The sequence below is a fragment of the Stomoxys calcitrans genome, chromosome 5 (genome assembly GCF_963082655.1).
Source record: "Stomoxys calcitrans chromosome 5, idStoCalc2.1, whole genome shotgun sequence".
Lineage (NCBI taxonomy): Eukaryota > Metazoa > Arthropoda > Insecta > Diptera > Muscidae > Stomoxys > Stomoxys calcitrans.
The window spans coordinates 82,277,574-82,300,934 of record NC_081556.1 but is presented as its reverse complement, the minus strand read 5'-3'; the positions used below and the strand labels follow the sequence as shown (position 1 = coordinate 82,300,934).

General features: G+C 39.5%; 2 protein-coding genes across 2 annotated transcripts in view; one reads left to right on the top strand and one right to left on the bottom strand.

Annotated features, from left to right (window-relative positions):
• LOC106088443 (parathyroid hormone/parathyroid hormone-related peptide receptor) overlaps positions 1 to 17,290 on the top strand; it is a 337,338-nt gene extending 320,048 nt beyond the window's left edge. Inside the window, 1 exon segment of the mRNA XM_059368475.1 lies at positions 7,362 to 17,290. Within this exon segment, the coding sequence (XP_059224458.1) occupies positions 7,362 to 8,423 (1,062 nt within the window). The 3' untranslated portion in view covers positions 8,424 to 17,290.
• A 4,865-nt stretch (positions 17,291 to 22,155) lies between these two features.
• On the bottom strand, positions 22,156 to 22,935 carry LOC106088441 (tigger transposable element-derived protein 1-like). The gene has a single exon (XM_013253965.2). It carries the CDS (start codon positions 22,933 to 22,935, stop codon positions 22,156 to 22,158), a length of 780 nt encoding a protein of 259 aa, XP_013109419.2.
• Between the last annotated feature and the right edge of the window lie 426 nt (positions 22,936 to 23,361).

Here is a 23,361-nt window from a genome sequence, read left to right as displayed (position 1 = left end):
AATAGTTCTTTTGGCTTCCTTGCCCAATTTGGTCTAGATCGGACTATATGTGTAAATAGCTTTATATGGGCCGATGGCGCGAGTAAACTTTTTGGATCCACAAACAATGAAGAAATAAATTGGCGAGTTTCCAAATTATCTATCTGCAGCACTTTTCACATATCGAATTTCCTTCGAATCGGTGAAATATAAAATTAGGGAATCAGGGAAGGCATATTTAGGCAAAAATTATGATCCACATAGTCAAACCGCGTATGTAACACCCGATCGGCCTCAATCTATGAACGGCTGGGTAGCCTTAGCCTTTAGTCTATCGCCACTCTGAAATCTGAATGGACGACAATGGTTTAAGTGAGTTTGATTTCAGGCTTCCACTATAACCTCATCTGCTACATCTTATGGTGGTTATCATGCATGACACCGTCGTGTTAAAGAACTTTATGAGTAAAATTTTTAATTAACACATTTGCAATTTCTTTTTCTTTTAAAACTCACGTGGAAACCGGATTGATTTATATTCCTCGCTGTTTCCGTGCAGTTTTAATTAACATAGCGTTAATTCATTGTAATTAATCGACTTCTTTGCACATCTACCTTTCATGCCATACCAATCGTTTTCTCTCTGCAATGGTTTTGCTTTTTCTTATTAAGAACCCGATTTAAAAGTTTTGCAGTCATTCGCTTCATTAGAAATGGGAAAAACTCCCTTCGTTCTGTATACCCCGTAATTAGATAGTTAAAAGTTTTCAGGTGACATATGTACGCAATTAATATGGAGAGGAGGAAATTCTTTGCTGTAACCATGAATTGCTAGAAAGGGTGCTGAGAAACAATGGATGAAGCATGCCAAGGTAATGAATCCGAGGACAAGAATTTATTGCAAAGTTCGTTATTTAATTTAAGGATTTTTGCAAAGCGATCAAAGTGAGGTAAAGAATATAGTGATTGCCGTTCTTGTTTGTTGCTGAAAACACTTATTTAAAACAAGTTAGAGTGCTACAACCAATGAATAACATATAAGACTTAAGAAATTGCAAAAACTGGCTATTTCATACTGAGCTGAAACCTAAGGTGCCTCAATTTATTCAGGAATAATTTGGAAGAAATTCCATCTTTGATTGATTGAGGCGTCTACATAGGCGTCAACCTTCTTCAGATACTAAGTTGTAATCGGTTAAAAATTTAGTTTCTTAACCCATTAACGGCAAATGGGTAGAAAAATACCCAAGAAAACGTCTGGCTCAAAATAGGAAAAAGTTATCCTAATGAAATTAAGGTTGTCGTATAGTGGACGAACAAAACTAGTCAAAAAACAAGTAAGAATGTTCGGCCAGGCCGAATCTTATATACACTCCACCATGAATAACATTTGTCGAGTTTTTTGCGCAGTATCCCTTTTGAGGCTCAAGAAGTCAAGATCCCATATCGGTTTATATGTCAGCTATATCAGGTTATGGACCGATTTAAACTATTCTTAGTACGGTCGTTGAAAGTCATAACAAAACATCTCATGCAAAATTTCAGCCAAATCGGATAAGAATTGCTCCCTCTAGTGGGTAAAGAAGTCCAGATTCAAGATCGGTTTATATGGCAGCTATATTAGTTTATGGACCAATTTAAACCATGCTTGGCACAGTTCTTGGAAGTCTTAACTAAACACGTCATGCAAAATTTCAGCGAAATCTTGTAGCTCAAGAAGTCAAGATCCCAGATCGGTTTATATGGCAGCGGCTTCTCCCATGACCTTCAACATACATGTCAAATATGGTCCGAATCGTTCAATAATGTGATATAGCTCCCTTATAAACCGATCTCTCTATTTTACTTCTTCTTATACCCTCCACCATAGGGCGGGGGTACACTAATTTCGCCATTCTGTTTGTAACTCCTCGAAATATTCGTCGAAAACCCCATAAAGTATATATATTCTTGATCGTCATGACATTTTTAGTCGATATAGCCATGTCCGTCCGTCTGTCTGTCTGTCGAAAGCACGCAAACTTTTGAAGGAGTAGAGCTAGCCGCTTGAAATTTTGCACAAACACTTCTTATTGGTGTAGGTCGGTTGGTATTGTAAATGGGCCATATCGGTGCATGTTTTGATATAGCTGCCATATAAACCGATCTTGGGTCTTGACTTCTTGAGCCTCTAGAGGGCGCAATTCTCGTCCGATTTGACTGAAATTTTGCACATAGTGTTTTGATATCACTTCCAACAACTGTACTAAGTATGGTTCAAATCGGTTTATAACCTGATGTAGCTGCCATATAAACCGTTCTTGGGTCTTGACTTGTTGAGCTTTTGATATCACTTCCAACAACTGTGCGAAGTATGGTTCATATCGGTGCATAACCTGATATAGCTGCCATATAAACCGATCTTAGGTCTTGACTTCATGAGACTCTATAGGGCGCAATTCTCATCCAATTTAACTGAAATTTTGCACATAATGTTTTGATATCACTTCCAACATTTATGGTCCAAATCGGTCCATACTCTGATATAGCTGCCATATAAACCGATCTTGGGTCTTGACTTCTTGAGCCTCTAGAGAGCGCAATTCTCATCCGATTTGGCACAAATTTTGTACAACGGCTTCTCCCATGGCCTTCAACATTCGTGTGCAATATGGTCTGAATCGATCTATAGCTTGACACAGCTCCCATATAAACCGATTTCCCGATTTTGCTTCTTGAGCCCCGAATAGGACTATAACTTGATTGGTTGCCTAAAAAGAGATACTGCGCATAGAACTCGACAGATGCGATCCATGGTGGAGGGTATATAAGATTCGGCCAGGCCGAACTTAGCACGCTCTTACTTGTTATACCCTACACCTCCACTGTGATATAGGGTATTATAATGGCATTTATTTGCAACGCAAAGAAGAAGAAGAAAAGATCGACCCATTGCTAAGTATACTAATGGGCTTAGAACCACTTCCTGATACGATATGTCCCTCTGTCTTACTGTCTGTCCACGTATTCTTATAATCAAGGTACAGGTCGTTGTCCGATTGTATTAAAATTTTGCACAAGTCTCTTCTTTGGTTCACGCACGAACGCTATTGATTTGAACAACATCGGATCAGATTTAGATATAGCCCCCATATACATCTTTCACTCGATATGGCATACTTAGGCTGTATTGTCAATGTTATTTGTATCTTTACAAAATTTTGCATGAGATGTTTGATATGGCGTCCAAATGACTTGTGCAAATTTTCATCAAAATTTCATATGCGGGCCCGCTTTCAACCCCCTGAGGTTGATCGAAGGCTTATCAAAACAGAATTTATGGTTAAGGCAGCCTTGTTTGTTTGTTTGTTTATTGATACCAGACATCACAAGATAAAAATCTTATAAGTGACGATGCCGGTTTAAGGAATGGATTACATCGAATATGTGTTAAGAAAAATATAAATAAAAAAGTAATTATATTATAAAATTTATCATAAGAGAATTTTTTTTAGGAATTATACTTTAAATATAGTGTTTGAAGATTGTTTTCTTGAAAAGAGTAGCATTACTTATGGTTTGGATGTTGGATGGCAAATTGTTCCAAAGACGAATACTGTTGATTAAAAATTGTTTTTCAGAGATTGAGGTTCGGAAGCGTGGTAGAATGATTTTTAGTCCTCTGCCAGATCGAGCAAAATGGAGATGATCATAAAGATATTTTGGCTGCTTAAGATAGATTATTTTTTGCAGTAAAATAACGCATTTCGCTTTGAGGAGGTTTTCGAAACTAATGTCGAATATTTTGTGGGCGAATTGAGAAATTCGGTCTCTCCTTTTCTTATTAAATATGTAGCGAGCAATGTTATTGTAGCTTACTTTTAGTTTGTTGAAGTCTCTCGAATCACAATTTGCGAAAATTTCACATCCATAAAGTAGAGTAGGTATAAGGTAAGATTTCGCTAAAAGCATACGTACTTGAAAAGGTGTAGAAGTCCGCACAGACCACAAACTTCGCAGCATTCCTTGAACTTTACCAACAGCTTTGTTTATATGATTAGTCCAAGTCAGTTTGGAATTGAATATTACACCAAGGTTGCAGGATGTATCAACAGTTTCTATTACCGAGTTGTTCAAAGTAGCTCTTACAGGAGGAATCTGGGTGGTTGATCGTTTTAAAATTTTCATCAGTTTAGTTTTTGACGGATTTAGACAGAGACTATTTTTACTCGCCCAGTTCTGGATTTCATTCAGATCGCAATTAATATTATTTATACATGATTGTACGCAATTTGGTTTAGCGCTGGAGAAAAGCTGAACATCGTCAGCGTACATTTGCACATTACAATGCATTGGAATATCAGGTAGATCATTTATGTATACAGAAAAAAGTAAGGGACCAAGGATAGAGCCCTGCGGAACACCTCTAGGTACATCAAGTGCCGCAGATGTTGTATCACCGACATTGACGGATTGACGGCGTCCGGTAATGTATGATGAAATCAGTTTACAGGCCGGTTTGGAGAAAAAGAAAAGTCTGTCAAGCTTCGAGATAAGAATATCATGGTTCACTGTGTCAAAGGCTTTACTGTGGTCCAGTAAAACCAGAAATGATACCATATTATTATCCATATTTTGTCTCAATTCTTCCACAACGTCAATTAATACAGTAGAGCAGTTTCTTTTTGTTCGAAAACCAGATTGTCTATCATTCAAAAGACCTCTGAAACTCAGGAAGGCATCTATTTGAGTATTTATAATACGTTCCAAAGCTTTAGAGAAAAACGGCAGGATAGCAATCGGACGGAACTCTGAATTCTGTTTGGGTATCGGTATAGTTTTTGCCAATTTCCAGTCTGTTGGGAACGTTGACTTTGTAAGAATGTTGTTATAAATGTGTGTGACAAATGGAAGTATTTTCGGCAGTACCAATTTGGCAAATCTAGGATGTATGCCATCAGATCCCATTGCGTCAGACTTTATGGTTGCAAAACTTTGTAAGACTTCTTCGGGACTAACACATCTAAACGAGAATGTGTCTTCAATCTGTGCTGTAGAAATATTAGAATAAGTGTTTGTGCCAGGGTCCACAGTATTTATTTTCAAAAAGTTTTCATTTATCTCATCTAGGTCAGAGATAGAAAGACAATCAGTGTTGGTATTGGATTTCGATCCAATTCCGATGTTCCTTATTTCTTTCCATTTTCGCTTACTATCAATTGCATTTTCGAATTTCCTTTTATAGTACTGCTTTTTGGACTCGTTAGTCTTTTTGAGCACATCTCTTCTAGCGGATTTAAACGTGTCATACAGTGTAGGCAGTCCTTGAGGAGCTTCCAACCATTTAAGTCGTCCGGAATATTTCCGGCGTTACTACAGAAGGCGGCCGACTATCTGGCCCCCATATAGCCACTATTTCACAACACCCCTAGGTCTTGCATATACTCCGAAAGCCTGGCAGGAGTCAAAAGTGTAATTTATAGCCAAGTCCGGTAAGGCAAGTTATGCGACACCAAATGTAAACAGACCTATAAGCCTTGCTTCTTTGTACCCTACACCACCACTGTGGTACAGAGTATTATAACTTTGTGCATTTGTTTGCCACCATAAATAACCTATTACGGATATTGAGAGAAGAGGAATTTGAACCCTTCTTCTACGCAGAAGATGTCATAATATTTCTAAGGGGTAAGGCTACTAATCAGCTTTGTAGAAGGACCGATAGGATCTTGGAGATGGCATGGGTCTGGGCTAGACCCAGGGGTCTCAGTGTTAACCCACAGAAGACAGAAATATGCCTGTTCACGAGGAAAACGAATGTGGTCCCATTTTGATATCTGACAAGGTCAAATACTTAGGAGTGATCTTGAATAGGAAACTTAATTGGAAGTGTTACATTCAGAAGCGTACTGAGAAGGCTCGCCGATGTTGGACACTATGTAGACGGGCTCGAAATAGGGCCTGAATCCGAGGATAGTCCACTGGCTTTACAGGAGCGTCATTAGAACAATACTTACTTACGCCTCAGTAGTTTGGTGGACTGCTATGGAGAAAAGTGCAACATAAGGACCATACGACAGGTTCAGAGAACATGTTGTCTAGGCTTAGGCGGAGGAATAAGAACCACGCCCACTATGGCACTGGAGACTATTTTATATGTCCGACCCATAGACATGCAAGATAAAATGTGAGGCAGCCCGTGCTGCTATGGGACTTAAGGCGATGGGAGAACGGATTGAGGATGGGAGCAGCTCATACCATCGCGGTATAATCGAGGCGACGATAGGAAACCTAGAAGGATACCTGAGTCGACACTTGTCGAGTGCAAGGCACTGCTGCCAGCGACACTGTCTTGGACTGATGGAACCCTTATTATGCCGTCTGGAAGATCATATTACACGGATGGATTAAAGCTAGGGTAAAAGTGAGCCTGGTGGTCTACTCAGGGACTGAAATCTGTTTTAGACCGCCTAATCATATTAAGGTCCAGCAGACGGAGATCAGGCCATCATCTGAATGGACGACAATGTAAGTGAGTTTGATTTCAGACGACAACTATAACTTCATCTACCTCACCTTATGGTAGTATCATCATGACTCCGTCGTGTTAAAGAACTTTATGAGTAAAATTGTGCCCATGAACATTCCACCAAGGAACAGGGGCAAAATTCTCACATATCAAAGAGCGCAGTCCGATTCAAGTTTTAAGCTCAATGATAAGGGGCCTCCTTTTTATAGCCGATTCCGAACGGCGTGCCGCAGTGCGACACCTCTTTGGAGAGAAGTGGAGATGTTACGAACGGAATATGAAAGTCGACTATTCAAGTCATGATGACTAAAATACAAATTTTGGTTTGGAAGTGATGCAATTTTATGTTTAGATTTCTAGTCAAACAATAATGGTTTTATATCCAATATTAAATGAAGTTCAACATGTTTCCATGTAAATTATAATAATTGCTAATAGTTTATGATGGTAATTGAATTTGTATCCTTTATTTTGGACACCCACAAAATTTTGTAATAAAAATTTTCAATCCAAAGTGAAATTAAATTTAATGAAATTATATATTCTACGGGTAACTTGTGAAAAATTTATTCATACTAAGAGTGGCATTTTAGCACAACCTTATTGCATTTTTCTGGTCTGCTTTTTCAATTTATTTAAGTTTTGCCTTAGTTTAGCTGACCTTATCTGTTGGCCATTTATTCAGTTGCTTTTGGTTTGTTTCTCCCCTCTCGCCGCCTCTTCATCAGCTCATCTCCCAAGCGTTTTATGGTTTCACAATCATTTCACCAAATTGGCTTTGAAGAAAAAAAAAAACTACAAAACGAAATTACTCCCATTATCATTATTCTTTGCGAGTTTATATACCGAAAATTCTTAGTTCTTTTGATTTCAGTTCGTACGCTGCGGACCCCCAATGCCTGGCGAAGAGAAGGTATGACTAAAAGATATGTCGTCATTGGCGGGCAAGAGACGGGCATCGAGTGCTGTAACGTCCTCCATGAGTAGCGAAGGACAACATCGACAACGTCAAAGATCGCACAGTAGCAGTGCCAGCCAACCGCATTTGCAAAGTTCCAATTCCATTGCACATAATCAACATCAACAGAGGGTTTATCAGAGAAATGCCATCGCCTCCGGTGGAAGAGGTGCTGGTGGGGGCATTCTGCAGGGTTTGAGAAAAGCAAACATCTTTCGTCGCAAAGCCTCGGATAACTCGCGAATACGACAACCACTGATGGAGGATACACAAACTGCAACGCTGAGTCCGCAACACCGTCAGCATCATCACGCATCGACAAACTCAAATGCAGATGCAAATGTAAATGCCTTGGATGGCTTAATGCAAATGACAACGGATATCACTGGCCCCATCGAAGAAGAACCGGACGATGGAGTTGGCATTGGCATTTCATACGCCCCGAATATGAACAACAAAGAAAAGTATAACGATGGCCCAACATCATCGGATGCTGGGGAAATTACAGTAACAGATCCCAGCAAAATTCCAATGACGACTAAGCAACATGAATGGCTAGGTTCAAATACAACGACTGCATTAGTTTCCATTTCATCTGCGACAGGCGGTGCCCCATTGGCACCTTCAACAACACCTCAGTTGACCTCAGCCATGCCACAACAAACATCCTCAGCAACGCCAGCTACAGCACCAGCATACATGGCTGGAGCACCTGTTGCCAATGAAACGCTTAGAAATAGTAGTGACACCATCATTAGCTCAGCAATACCATCCCATTCAACAACCAGTCATCCAGCCCCAATAAAGGCAGAAATTACACCAAACCCTGCATCATCGAAAATTGCTGCAACCAGTGGCAACAAAATTGGGGGAGACATGGCCAGCACAGCTGGCAATGCGGCTCATGTGGTTCTATTTACCACAGCGAACAACAATTTGAGTTTTGTTGACCCCAAGCTAAATGATGACCCCTTTTAAATAGCCTAGTTAAAGTTCACTCATTTCCTAAATAAAAAAAAAATTACAATTTACAATTCAATAGATTTTGCAAAAAAAAAAACAAAAATATTTGCATACTAAGGGAGAATTTGTTCATTGAAAGTTTCAATGAGATGCTTACAAAGTCTATAACTGCAAAATGGTGTGAAATATTGCCTCTAGTTAGCCGCTCGTTTATAGGCAGCTAAAGTTCAAAGATGGTATATATCCAGCATTTTTGTAAATTTTTTTTTTTTAAATCTGCATTTTTCTCTTTTTATACCCTCCACCATAGGATGAGGGTAAATTAATTTCGTCATTCTGTTTGCAACACCTCGAAAGTGTCTAAGACCCCATATGACCGTTTTGTCATTATACCCTACACACTGTGGTACAGGGTATTATAACTTAGTGAATTAGTTTGTAACACCCAGAAGCAAGAGAGATAGACCCATTCATAAGTATGCCGATCGACTCAGAACCACTATCTGATTCGATTTAGCTATGTTCGTCGGTCTGTCTGTCTGCCCATGTTACTTTGTATACAAAGTACAGGTCGCGGTTTTCATCCGATCGTCTTCAAATTTGGTATGGGCATGTTTTTCGGGGGCTTTGTAGTCAACAAAGAGATGGTAGGTGTTGATTTGTCCTTCTAGGATCTTTTCCAGGATTTGACGCAGTACGAATATCTGGTCCAGGGTAGATTTACCAGGTCTAAAGCCGTACTGGTAGGTCCCAATTACCTCATTGACTTTAGGTTTTAATCTTTCACACAGTGCTCTCGAGAGTATCTTGTTTGCGATGGAGGAGGAGACTTATTCCTCCGTAGTTGGCACATTCTGTCTTGTCTCCTTTCTTGTGCTGAGATTCCAATCATCGGGTATGCGTTCTTCTAGCCAGAATGCGCAGATAAGCTGATGCATACACCTTATCAGCGTGTCGCCTCCGGTCTTAAATAGTTCAGCGGGTAATCCGTCGACACCTGCTGCTTTGTTGTTCTTTAGTCGGGTCACTGCTACCTGGACCTCATTCTGACTAGGAGGTAAACATTCTATACCATCATCATTGAAATGTTTTTCGGTATTCTCTTCGCCGCCAACGTCGGACACTAACAGTGGAGTAAAATGTACCTGCACCAAAGCCATCGGTTTGATGTTTAATTCTTTGGTGGAATTTCCGGACTTCATTTAGACTCCTGTACGTCTCAATTCGCTCACACTCACGTCTTTCCATTTCTGTTTTCTTTCTGCGGAATAGACGTTTCTCCTCTCTCCCGATACCTCTCCTTCATCTGGCACATTGCTACTGATTGCAGGGTTGCTCTATATGCTGCATTCTTGGCTGCAGTAGCATCTCGACACTCTTGGTCGTACCATGGGTTTCTAGGAGGAGGCTTCCGGTACCCAAGTACGGATTTCGCGGCATTTTCCATGGAGTGGGCAATAGTTTGCCACTGCGCCATTATATCATCGGAACAAGGAGTGCTTTCTTCAAGCAGTTGGGTCAGTCGAGTGGAGTATGCATCTGCCATTTGTTGTGTTTGCAGCTTTTCAATGTCCTGCTTCCGTGCAGTGTCAGATCGTACTTTCCTCGCCATGTTCAAATGGGTGCGAACCTATGCTGCAACCGGGTAATGATCCGAATCTATATTCGCTCCAAGGATCGATCGTACATCTAACACGCTGGATGAATGCCTTCCATCTATCACAACGTGATCAATTTGTGGCTTGTGAATATTTTTATGTTGAAATCTGGTGCTACTAACTACCATGTTTTTTGCAGCGGCGAAATCAATCAGCCTCAACCCATTACTAGACGTTATCTCGTGGAGGCTAAACTTTCCGACTGTTAGACCAAAAATGTCTTCCTTCTCTATTTTCGCATTAAAATCCCCCAGAACGATTTTAATATCATGGGCGGGGCAGCGGTCATATTCTCTCTCTAGGCGCTCGTAGAAAATATCCTTGGTCTGCTCGTCTTTGTCTTCCGTCGAGGCATGGGCACAAATAAGGCTGATGTTGAAGAATTTGGCTTTTATGCGGATTACGGCTAGCTTCTCATCAACCGGAGTAAAGCTTGAGACAAAATGTTTCAATCTCCGACTAACCACAAATTCACAGCCAAATTCATGCCTCATCTTATGGCAGCTATAGTATAGTTCGTCACCTTTTGGTGTTATAGGGACGCCATTGCCAGTCCATCGCACTTCCTGTAAGGCGGTAATATCTGCCTTGTACTTCTCTAATACATCCGCCAGCGCGTATACTGCACCTTCTCTATAAAGAGTGCGAACATTCCAGGTGCAGATGCGCAAATCATGGTCCTTTTTTCGTTTGCGTGGGTCGTCAACGTTGGGGGGTCCGTTTTTACTATTCCTTTGTTTCTCATAACAGTTCTCGTAGTTTTCCGGGGGCGGGTTACTGGCCCAGCGCCCCAACCGCATGGGTTTTGTGGGATTACACATGTATCCCTCGTTGTTGCGAGCCGTTTGCTGCAAGATCCGACGCTCGCCGCCAGCTGCCCCTAACGTGGGAACAGACGCTGATGTTGGCCATTAACAGATATCATTGTTTTCAATATAAAAACAGAAAAACGATAAGTATACCCGTGCGCAAGTTTATTCGTTGCTGTCTCAACAACGACTGAAACAATGAGCGTAATAATATGTGTGACTTGCCATCAACGCTACCGTATAGGGCTGGGCATCGCTGGATTTAAAGCTTGTGAACAAATTCTCCCTTAATATATAGACTTCACATACATCCTATACATAACATACCCCTCTGGAAATTGAAAGCTTTTACAATAGATTTTATGTTCTAACGTAAGTATTAATTGTGAAATGGAAATTTGTAATATAAAGTTGTCTTCTTTAATGGTTCAAAACCTTTGACTATGTTTTTTTGACAAGATGGGTTTTATTTGCACGAAAAGGAAGTCCTTTTCCTAATAACCACAATATGAGCATTCAATTAAACAATAATTTTGTTTCAATTTAAATTTTCGAATAACAATTATGGAGTAATGTTAAAATAAAGAACTAAGGTCCAGCCCCACTACGCTAAAAAAGAATGGTAGTCATTCATTCTCGAGTGAGAATGGGTTTCACTATCTATTCATAATTGTTTTCATAGCCTTACGTTTCGTTAGTGAGAGAAAATATTGCCGGATTTACAGCTAAAAAAATACATTTGGCAAAAAAAATCGGTAAAAATCGGATGCGCATATTAATCCGCTCCACGCAACTATGGACATAAAACAGGTAAAAAAGAGAAAAGTAGTCTTCACTAAAAAATTAATAAATAAATGCAAGCCTAAAACACTCGCTGTTGTTAAGAAAAATAAAATATTTCAGTGGAGTTGCATTAAAAAGAAAATACGACATTCCTCGAAGGTAATTGCGACACATCGAAAATGCTCTCGAAATGCCCTAAAACCAGTAGGTACAAAATAAAAAACAAATGTTCCATAAACTTTCCACAAGGTTAGGTTAGACTCACTTAGAAGTTTTTCTTCATTGTGACACCACAGGAACAGAAGAAGGATTATGCCTTCTAGTTCCTACCGTTGAACCATCCAGATCACTTTAAAAATGTCAACAAGTTGCGAATGTTCAAACCCGTTCTTTTGGGCCTGGTCCTGAAGACTTAGCTTAAATGTAGATAGAGGCATAGCCACATATTCCAGTTTTCCCGGAATGTGTAAGATAGTTCTTAGTCACGCAAGCTCGTCCGCTTTACAATCCCCTGGGTTGTATCTGTGGCCCGGCACCCGGAACAGGGGAATTTTGAACTGTTCAGTTATCTCCTTAAGAGATCTGAAACAGTCGATGGCGGTCTTTGTGTTCAGAAATACATTCTCCAGGCATTTCATGGCTGCCTGGATGTCTTAGAAGATATTAATGCCGATCGTCGTAATGACATTATATCTTAGCCATTCCACCACTTACTTAATTGCAAGGATCTCCGCTTGATACACACTGCAGCGGTTGGTTAACCTTTTCGATATGATGAGTTCTAGATCTTTAGAGTACACCCCAAAGCCTACCTGTTCGTCTAGTTTGGAACCATCCGTATAGAAGTCTATGTAACTTCTGTTACCAGGGATATCGTAGTTCGAATAGGTTCTATCAGGAATAGTGGTACAGTAATTTTTATCAAAAAGCGGATCAGGTAGGGTGTAATCCACACTGCCTGGAACATCGGATATTGTATCAAGGATAACACAGTGCCCGTAGCCGCCACAATGTTCAGAGGCATAGGATGTAGCATTAAATTCTGTGATGCTCAAAGAAGCCATCCTTTGAATCCGGTTAAGTTTTCAGCAGTAGGTGTATTTTTGTAGCGCCGTCCACCAGACCACAACACCATATAACATTATAGGTCTGACAACTGCAGTGCATAACCAATGCATGACACGCGATCTAAACCCTGAACTTTTAGCAACGGCTCTCTGGCAGGTATATAGGGCAAGAGTTGCTTTTCTTACCCTTTCCAAAATGTTGAATTTTAAGTTAAATTTCCTGTCCAGCAAAACAACCTGGTATTTTGCGCATTGTGTTAATGGCAACTGTAGGCAACTTGTGTCTCCTGCTGAAAATAACTACTTCTGTCTTGCACGGATTTATACCTTGACCACTTTTGGTAGCCCTCTTTCCTGTTGCATGTAGAGCTTCCATGTGAGCACCACACAAGCTGGTACATTGAGGTCCGATCTGTGTGGTGTCCAATGTTTAATTGCAAGGATCTCCGCTTGATACACACTGCAGTGGTTGGATATTGTATCAAGGATAACACAGTGTCCGTAGCCGCCACATGACCAATGAGAAAGCTCCCTTAACCTCACGGCAGTGGTCGCTGCAATCTGTTTAGCCACAATGTTCAGAGGCATAGGATGTAGCATTAAATTCTGCGATGCACAAAGAAGCCATCCTTTGGATCCGATTAAGTATTGAGCAGGAGGTGGAGTTTTGAAGCGCCGTCCACCAGACCACAACACCATAGAGCATTATAGACCTGACAACTGCAGTATATATCCAATGTACCCAATGCATGGCACGTGGTCGAATTCCCCAACTTTTACTAATGGCTCTCTTGTAGGTGTATAGGGAAAGAGTTGCCTTTCTTGCCCTTTCCAAAATTTGAAGTTCAATTTCCTGTCCAGAAAAATACCGAAGTATTTTGCGCTTTTTGTAAATGGAACATTCTCTCCATCCATGGAGTCAGGTTCCACTGTAGGCAACTTGTATCTCCTGCTGAAAAGAACTACCTCTGTCTTGCACGGATTTATACCCAAGCCACTTTCGGTAACCCACTTTACTGTTGCACGTAGAGCATCCATGTGAGCACCACATAAGCTGGTACATTGAGGTCTGATCTGTGTGGTGTTCAATGCTGTCACGAGAGGCTTAGCTGCTAGCTACCGGGTGCGTCCACAGTTTGCGGATAGTAGAATGCTTCATGCGGAGTAGCAGTAACTGCAGTGGCGGACAATTAGCAGAATTGAGCGGAGAGTCTCAGTGAGAGGTCGGGTGGCACTGGCTCTTGCACAAATACTGAGCGCCTACAATGCTCGATATGACAAGGCGAGTTATTGGCGTCTTTAAATAACCAATGGCCACCCTGTTCCAGGGGCGATCGGTCCTTTGGACCGGAACGAGCTTGCTCACCCACAGGAGCCTGACGAGGATAGCCACCTCCACATGAAAATGTGGTTACAACAACAACAACAACAACAACGTAGAGCTTCCTGAAGTATATCTCTTAGAGTGCTTTCCCCTAGCCACAATTGCTACGTCATCATCAATTGCTACGTCTTCGCGACCACTTCTAGGAGATAGTACACCTCCTTGAGGTGTACTGCTGTAAAGCAGTGGGGGCGAAGAGGAGAGAAAAAAATTGCTATAGCGGGAAAAAGGTGCCCGCTCCACATCCCGGGTTATACAATAATACCCTGTACCACAGTGGTGGTGTAGAGTATAAAAAAAATTTTGTTAGTCGAATTTCTTGGACACAAAAAAAGATATCCCGCATAGGAAAACATGTTTCCTGTAGTGTTTTTTGAGTACTTTCCACAAACAACAATTGGATTTCTTCTATGTCTTTTAAACAATTTTATATTACTTCCAAATATGTTTTATAATACCCAGGATCGGTACACTGTACATGCCCGCTAGAGTGGTAGGATGGATCCTTGGTGGTTGGCCATATGCCCTTGATTCAGCTGAGCCTTATCAGTGTCATAATCTACTCCCAATCGATCAACATGTCTGTTGGATAATCCCATATGGGCATGATCGGGAATTTTTTTGGTTGGTGGTTTCCCAAGCGCTTGATCCAAACATTAAATGGCAGACTCTCATTCTGCTCTCAAATACCTTTTAATTTAGTCCCATTTTTATACCCACCACCGAAGGATGGGGCTATATTCATTTTGTCATTCCCTTTGCAACACATCAAAATATCAATTTCCGACCCTATAAAGTATATATATTCTTGATCAGCGTAAAAGTCTAAGACCATCTAGACATGTCCGTCCGTCTGTCTGTTGAAATCACGCTACAGTCTTTAAAAATAGAGATATTGAGCTAAAACTTTGCACAGATTTTTTTTTGTCCATAAGCAGGTTAAGTTCGAAGATGGACTATATCTTAATATAGCCCCTATATAGACCGATCGGCCGATTTAGGGTATTAGGCCCATAAAAGCCACATTTATAATCCGATTTTGCTGAAATTCGGGACGGAGGGTTCGACATCATTCATCAATTTGGCCCAGATCTGTTCAGATTTGGATATAGCTGCCATATAGACCGATCCTACGATTTAGGGTCTTAGGCCCATAAAAGCCACATTTATTATCCGATTTTGCTGAAATTTGGGACAGTGAGTTGTGTTAGGCCCTTTGACATCCTTCTTTAATTTGGCCCATATCGGTCCAGAATTGGATATAGCTGCCATATGGACCGATCTTTTGGTTTTAGCTTTTGGGGCCATAAAAGGCGCATTATTTGTCCGACATCGCTTAAATTTGAGACAGTGAGTTGCGTTAGGTCCTTCGACATCCTTCGTCAATTTGGCATAGATCGATCCAGATATGGATACAGCTGCCATATAGACCGATCCTCCGATTAAGGGTCTTAGGCCCATAAAAGCCACATTTATTACCCGATTTTGCTAAAATTTGGGACAGTGAGTTGTGCTAGGACCTTTGACATCCTTCGTCAATTTGACCCAGATCGGTCGAGATTTGGATATAGCTCCCATATAGACCGATCCGCGATTTAGGGTCTTAGGCCCATAACAGCCATATTTATTGTCCGATTTCGCCGAAATTTCGGACAGTGCGTTGTGTCAGGCTCTGCGGCATTTTTCTGCATCTTGGCCCAAATCGGTCCAGATTTGGATATAGCTGCCATGTATCTCAATACCTCGATTTAAAGTCTTGACCCAATAAAAGGCGCATTTATAATCCGCTTTCACTGAAATTTGACACTGCGACTTATATTAGGCTTTTCGGCATCCATGTCGTATATAGTTCAGATCAGTTTATTTTTAGATATAGCTACTAAAAAGATTAATATTTTGTTATACACAATTGATCAATGACCTGTACTTATTAGTATTTGGTCCAAATCGGAAGATATTTCGATATAACTGCTATGGGACATAAGTTATGCAATTTTCACCGGATTTTGATAAGAGGTGGTTTACATATATACCCGAGGTGGTCGGTATCCAAGGTTCGACCTGGCCGAACTTAACCCCTTTTTACTTGTTTCACAATAAATGGTCTTTTTGAAAATAGAGTTAGGTTCTGTGTTTTTCCCCTTATATAACACTATAGTGTTCCATCTCTTGAAAAGTTGAAGTGGTCTCTCCAAAACGAATTCAAAGTTCTAAATTACGCCCGTTATTTACAGATAATGGTTGTCGTCGTTTTGATCACTGGGTTAAATTTGGATTTAGTTTCGGTAATGTTATAAAAACTTGTAAAGGAAAAAATCAATCATTGCAAAGGGTACCCTAATTGTCTCCCATAGATGTGTAATAGATACTTTAAGTAGCTCATCTCTTCACTTTAGAAAAAGTTAAATAATTTTTCTATCTTTTATCTATCTTTTTTCTATCTATCCATAAATTCATGCATATATTGCAAGGGTTTTTTTTGTCTCAGTACACATAACACATTTTTCTGACTACATTGAATTTATTCTGACTACATTGAAGTAATTGCGGATTTTTCATATAGTCGGCGTTGACAATTTTTTTCACAGCTTGTGACTCTGTAATTGCATTCTTTCTTCTGTCAGTTATCAGCTGCTACTTTTAGCTTGCTTTAGAAAAAAAGTATATTTGATTAAAGTTCATTCTAAGCTTTATTAAAAATGCATTTACTTTCTTTTAAAAAATCCGCAATTACTTTTTGGGCAACCCAATATTGTAACATTACTCCATTTATTTATTCATCATGCACTCGAATTTTCTTCAATGCTCATTAAAATTGTACCAAGAAAATCCTCAACCTTAGTTCTTGGCTGAGTTTGGTATTCAAGTGTTATACCAATATATTCCCTTTTTGCAAATATATAACCCATAATGTGTGTTGCGAGTTATAGTAAAATTGTCATGCTTTAGCCATTCGCTTCACCAGGCAACAATAAAATCCCGAAAAATATACAGGCTTACCTTAGAAAATAAGTAATTCATGTGAAATTATTCATAAGAACAAAACAAAAATCATAACATACAAATTTATGTTCTCGTATGTTATATACCATCGAAGATATGTATGTGCGTACAAATAAATGTGTATTTCTCTGTGTATATAGATTCGTATATTTTAAGGAAAGTACATAAATGTATTAAAACAAACATAAACTATATATATATAAATAACAATAAAATAACTTATAAAAGTGTAAAGTGATCTATTTTTTTAATCTCCAACAGAAATTGTAAATTATAGGTAAGTGGTTGAAAACACAAGAGTCTTAAAGATAAACAGGGGTTATGGTAGTAAGAAGGCTCCCAGGATGGCTGATGGTGGATGGTTGCTGGGTTTAGGTGGTGGATGGTTGGTGGGTTTAGGGGGTGGTGTGGACCCACAGAAACGTGGTCCCGAAAGTGGGTAAGAATTCCGTGATCTACTTTCATTTGAGTCCCATATTGCCTTGACCCGTAAATATGTATATCCGATTTATGGATGTTTTCGGGGTGAGTTGGTCCCCAGACGCTTGGCCCTGAAAAAATATACGCATCGTGCTCTTCTCTCAAATACTGCTTATTTTAACCCCATATTGCCATTGGTTAGAGGGAAGTTTATGAGATGAGGCGTACCCCAATCACTTGGCCCCAAAATTGGTTATCATATTCGTTTTCTAATCTCAAATACCTTTCATTTGGTTGGTCAATTTGTACTCTTGGGGAAGGGGCGGTGCCCCAAATACATGGTCTCACATTTGGATATCAGATTCGTATTCTACTCCCAAATACCTTTACTTGATCCCCATATTACGATGGCCAATAAATAAATACTATTTGTAGGGCGATTTTGGGAAGGGGTAGACCGCCAGAAGATTTGTCCCGAAAATGAGTATCAATTTCGTGCTCTACTCCCCAATACTTTTCATTTGAGCCCCACATTGACCTGTTTTGTAAATTTGTCCGACTTAGGTGTGTTTTGGGTAGTAGGGTTGTCCCCCAAACACTTAGCCCTGAAAATTAATCAGCATCGTACTCTACTCTCAACATTATTTATTTGAACCCCATGTTGCCATTGGACTCAAAGTTGGATATCAAATTCGTTTTCTAATCTCAAATACTTTATCCCTTATTGCAAAAGTAAGCAAATATGTCCGCTTTTTGGAGAGCTCCACTCTCTTTAAGAACCAAATTGCCATGATGAGCAAATACGTCCTATTTGGGGGTTGATATGGGGGTGGGACGTCCCTAGACAGTTGGTCCCGAATATTGATATGAGATCCGTTATCTACTCCAAAATATATTTAATTTGCGCCCCATATTTGCATAGTCGGCAAACATGCCCGGTTTTGGGGGATGGGGCGGCCATTCAATGACTTTCAATGACTTCGTATTCTACTGTAAAGTACCTCTTACTTTAGCCCCATATTGCAATGATCAGCAAATACTTCCTATTTGGTTGGTGTTATGGGGTGGGTTGGCCCCATAGAAACTTTTTCCCGAATATTGATATTAGATTCGTGGGGTACTTCCAAAAACCTTTCGTTTGAGCACCATATTGCTATGCTCGTAAATTTGTGCCCTTTGGGGGATGTTTTTGGGGAGGGGCGGCCTCCAAAACACTTGGTTCCATATTTGGATATCATATTCGTATTCTACACTCAAATTCCTTCTATTTGAGCCCCATATTGAGATGGTCAGTAAATAAGTCCTGTTTAGGGGTGTTTTTAGGGAGGGCAGCCCTGCAACACTTGGTCGCTCATTTTGATATTAGATTCGTATTCTACTCGTAAATAGCTTTCAGTTGAGTCCCATATTGGCATAGTCGGTAAATATGTCCGATTTAGGGGTGTTCTGGGGGACCTCACCCCCAAAAACTGGGTCCAAAATTTGGCCTTTTGATAAGTATACCGATCGACTAAAATTTTGTTTTTGTTTTCCAGAGAATCCAGACTAATCCCGATTGTCTGTTATAGGTTTTCCAACTTGGAGCTTTGGGGGACCTGGCAAAAGCCTACTTTAATCTATGCATTAGTCCGGCCATTTAGGTAAGCGAAGTTGTGTTGATTAGTTATTATGAACTATTAATTTTACACATATTATAAACTTCATTAATTGGAACATGATTTTAGGATAGTAAATCTTCTCATCCCCAATTTATGCTACAACACCATCAAAAAAGGAAAAATATATAAGATAAGCACATGTGGGCACGATTTTCCAACACCATTTAGTGTAATGAGTGTGAATAATGTCATGAAAAGTAACATCAAAAATATGTTATGAAAATATGCACGAAACAGCAAGGAATTGCCAGCGAGCAGTCGCACCATCATATATCCTTTTTAGAATTATGATAACAACCACTTTAGCCAACAATGTAATCTTCATAAATATGAAGGGGAATACAAGAACGCCACTTTAGATGGTGTCTCCCCCAAAGCCAACTACTATTGTGGGCTGCTCATTGGCGGCGAAAGTAAAGCACATACAAAAGTGTTCCGCCATCACTGTGTTGTCGGTTCAGACACGTACTACTTCACACCATACAGTGTCTGGGGAAAGTGGCTAAGAGTTTAGTTTTTGCTTTTATCTAACGCTTTACCGCTTTCTTCTCTTCTGGTTTTATTGTATATGGCTGCAGAATTTCGCTAAACACATTGAAGAAGTGGAACGTGGTTTTCAGCAAAACATACAAGGAAGTATGAGCAAGTCCTATACAGATGTACTATGGCAGATTAATGATGCTATATGTTGTTAAAAACAACGTGCTGTCAAATGGCTATCACTTCTTTAAGTTTATACTTAAAACTCGATACATTGAGTTGAGGCATTGGAGATAAAATTTGAAGTGAAAATTCCATTCCATTCCACCATTTCCTTAATTGCAAGGATCTCTGCCTGATACACACTGCAGTGGTCGGGTAACCTTTTCGATATGAATGGGCCAAATCGGAATATATTTGAATATAGCTGCCATAAAAACATACCTGGCGATTTAGGGTCTTAAGCCTATAACAGAGGCATTTATTACCAGATTTCGCTGAAATTCAGAACAATGACTTGTAGCAAGCCTCCCGATATCTGTCTGGGCTATATTTAGATATAGCTGCCATTGAGACCGATATTCAGCTTTATGGTCTAAGGACCATAAAAAGCGCATTTATTTTCCGATTTTGCTGAAATTTAAAACAGAGAGTTGAATCTGGGACATCTGACCCGAATATGGTGTATATCGGACCATAGTTACATATAGCTGCCATATAGACCGATATGCCGACTTATGATCTTAAGTCTATAACAGGCGCATTTATAGCCCGATTTCGCTGAAACTCAGAGCAGTGAATTTTATTATGTCGTTATCCGAACCAAAAATGGTCCAGATCGGAACATATTTGACTATAGCTGTTATAAAGACCGATCTGCCAATTTTGGGTCTTAGCCTTATAACAGGCACATTTATTACCTGACTGCGCTAAAATTTGGAACAGTGAGTTGTATTAAAACTCCCAAAATCGGTCGCTAACAAGGTCCAGGCCAGGCTATATTTAGATATAGCTGCCACAGAGACCAATCTTCAGTTTTATGGCCTAAAGACCATAAAATTCGCATTTATTCTCCGATTTTGCAAATTTGAAACAGTGGGCTGCTTTAAGACTTCCTTCATCCAACCAGATTGGACCATATTTAGATATAGCTGTCATATTGATCGATCATACGAATTAGGAATTAATCACATGAACGGCACACTTATATCCCGATTTCGCTGACATTTTGAACTGTTACTTGTATAGAGCTTCTCGGCACCTGAACCAAATTAGACTAAGATGTCCGATCTTGGATATTAATTTGGAGAATAAAAATATCCATGGCGGTGGGTATCAAAAGTTAAGAACTTAATCCGTTTTTACTTGTTTTTATGCAGTCGCCTTCGACAACGGGAATAAGGGTGAATATGAACGAGCAAACATGGATACATCGACTTAGTATGTGTCAAGAAGGATTAGCATAGTCTCATCCTTGTCACTGTGTCAGACATTTACCTATCACTCTCAGATGTGTATCTACCAAACGTATGCATACCACTCTCATCCTTGTACCTACATCCAGCAGACGGGTGTTCCTACTACTCATGTCAAGATAATATTTAATAGCTATGGTCAGACACTAGCTGTACTTCGCTGTGATAAGCCCAATTCGATATTTGTTCGGCGACATATCAGAAGCCAAATGTACGAGACCTAAAAAAGATCCGTACATGTGCTTTGAAGTTCACGTCTAAAGCTATGGACCACTGCAATTAGGCTCTTGGAGGTAAATAACTCAATAAATAAATACTTCAGACAGATTACTCAAGATGGCCAGTACGTAAATTGACATTAAAGCCTCTCTATCTCTCTTCCTCTCTCTCTCTCGCTCTACATTTATATGCAACGATAACAATGCAGCGTCAAGGTTTTAAATGTCTGAAGTATAGGACTCGAAGTGTTGGGCCGAAGTAGAACAAGTAAAAAGGCATTAAGTTCGGCCGGGCCGAACATTGGATACCCAACACCTCGGGTATATATGTAAACCCCATTTCGTCACAATGCGGTGAAAATTGGGTAACTTAAGTACCCAAATTCGGCAGGGGCATTAAGTAGTATATTATATATGTTTCTATCCTAATACCCCGGTTTGCGTCGCTAATAGGGACCGGAGAAATGCGACGCAAATCGAAACGACGCAAACCAAAATACGTTTACCCATACATTTACATTGATTTTTATTAAATCGATTCCATGATATTGTTTGAGTTAGAAAATTTATTCTAAGGTAATTTTTTTTTTATTTAAATTAATATACGAAAATTCATAAGAAAATCTTAACATTAGCATAAGATATTAATCAAAAATAAATAATTATTCACAGGCAATAAAAAAAGGGAAATACAAATTAAAAATAAAAAATTCATCATATAAAATTAAATTTAATCTTCCTCAGTTTGATTTGGCAAACTTGCTGATTTTTTTTTATGAAATTATCTAAGGTTTATTGGATTGTCAAAGCTTTTATTTTCAAATAAATTTCTTTATAACAATTAATAGCTTCGGTTACATTTCTAGACACCTTTAAACTCCGATCTTCGATTGGATCATTATTTTTAAAAATTTCAATTGCTTGCGTTATCAACTGCATCGCTTCAGAGATTTTAGCAGTGGTAAGCTTTTTAATCTCTGGTTCAACTTCAAGTGTATGTGTGTCCAGCGTATTGTTCATCTCAGCTGATATCAAACTTTCGTTATCTAGCTCTTTGTCGTATAAAAGAAGCTCACTTATGTCTTCTTCTTCCACACCTTCAAAATTAGCATTTCTTGCTGTTTCTGCGAGTTCTTTACAAATGCTCGGAACATCATTAATTTCTTCCATATCTTTGATAATGCATTCGGGCCATAATTGGCGCCAAGCTCCGTTCATGCACGATTCCTTAACCTCCTTCCAAGATTGGATTATATTTTCAACAGCCATTCTGATGCTATAATTCTTCCAAAAATCTTTCATTGAGGGCATATTATCTCCATCAGTTGCTTTAAGAAGTTGGCTAAAATTTCGTCGCAAATAATAGGACTTGAAGTTGGATATTACACCTTGGTCCATTGGTTGTATCACTGATGTGGTATTTGGAGGCATAAAAACCACTTTTATGTTTTCGGAATAATCATCACAATAAACAGGATGACTTGGTGCATTGTCCAATAACAAGAGGACTTTAAACTCAATATTGTGAAAAGAACAGTAAGCTTTAAGTTCAGATACGGCACAATTTTCCATTCAATTTTTAAATAAGGATGCAGTCATCCACGCTTTTGTGTTAGCACGCCAATAAACAGGAAGCTCGTTCTTTTTTACATTTTTAAAAGATCTCGGGTTTTCAGATTTGTAAATTATAAACGGTTTAAATTTAAAATCTCCCGCTGCATTTCCTCCTAAGAGAAGTGTAAGTCTGTCTTTACTAACTTTATATCCAGGGGAAGATTTTTCTGATTTAGAAATGTAGGTTCTTCCTGGCAATCGCTTTCAAAAAAGGCCTGTCTCATCTGCGTTAAAAACTTGTTTTGCTGAATAACCACCTTCATCAATGATGGCTTTTAATTCAAGTTTGAACTTGTATGCAGCTGCATTATCTGCACTAGCAGCTTCGCCTTTTAATGCAATGTTATGCAAATTCGCACGGTTTTTGAAATGATCAAACCAACC

What these genes read in the sequence shown, in the direction of transcription:
- LOC106088441 (XM_013253965.2), bottom strand. Translation starts at nt 22,935, where the DNA reads ATGGAAAATTGTGCCGTATCTGAACTTAAAGCTTACTGTTCTTTTCAC.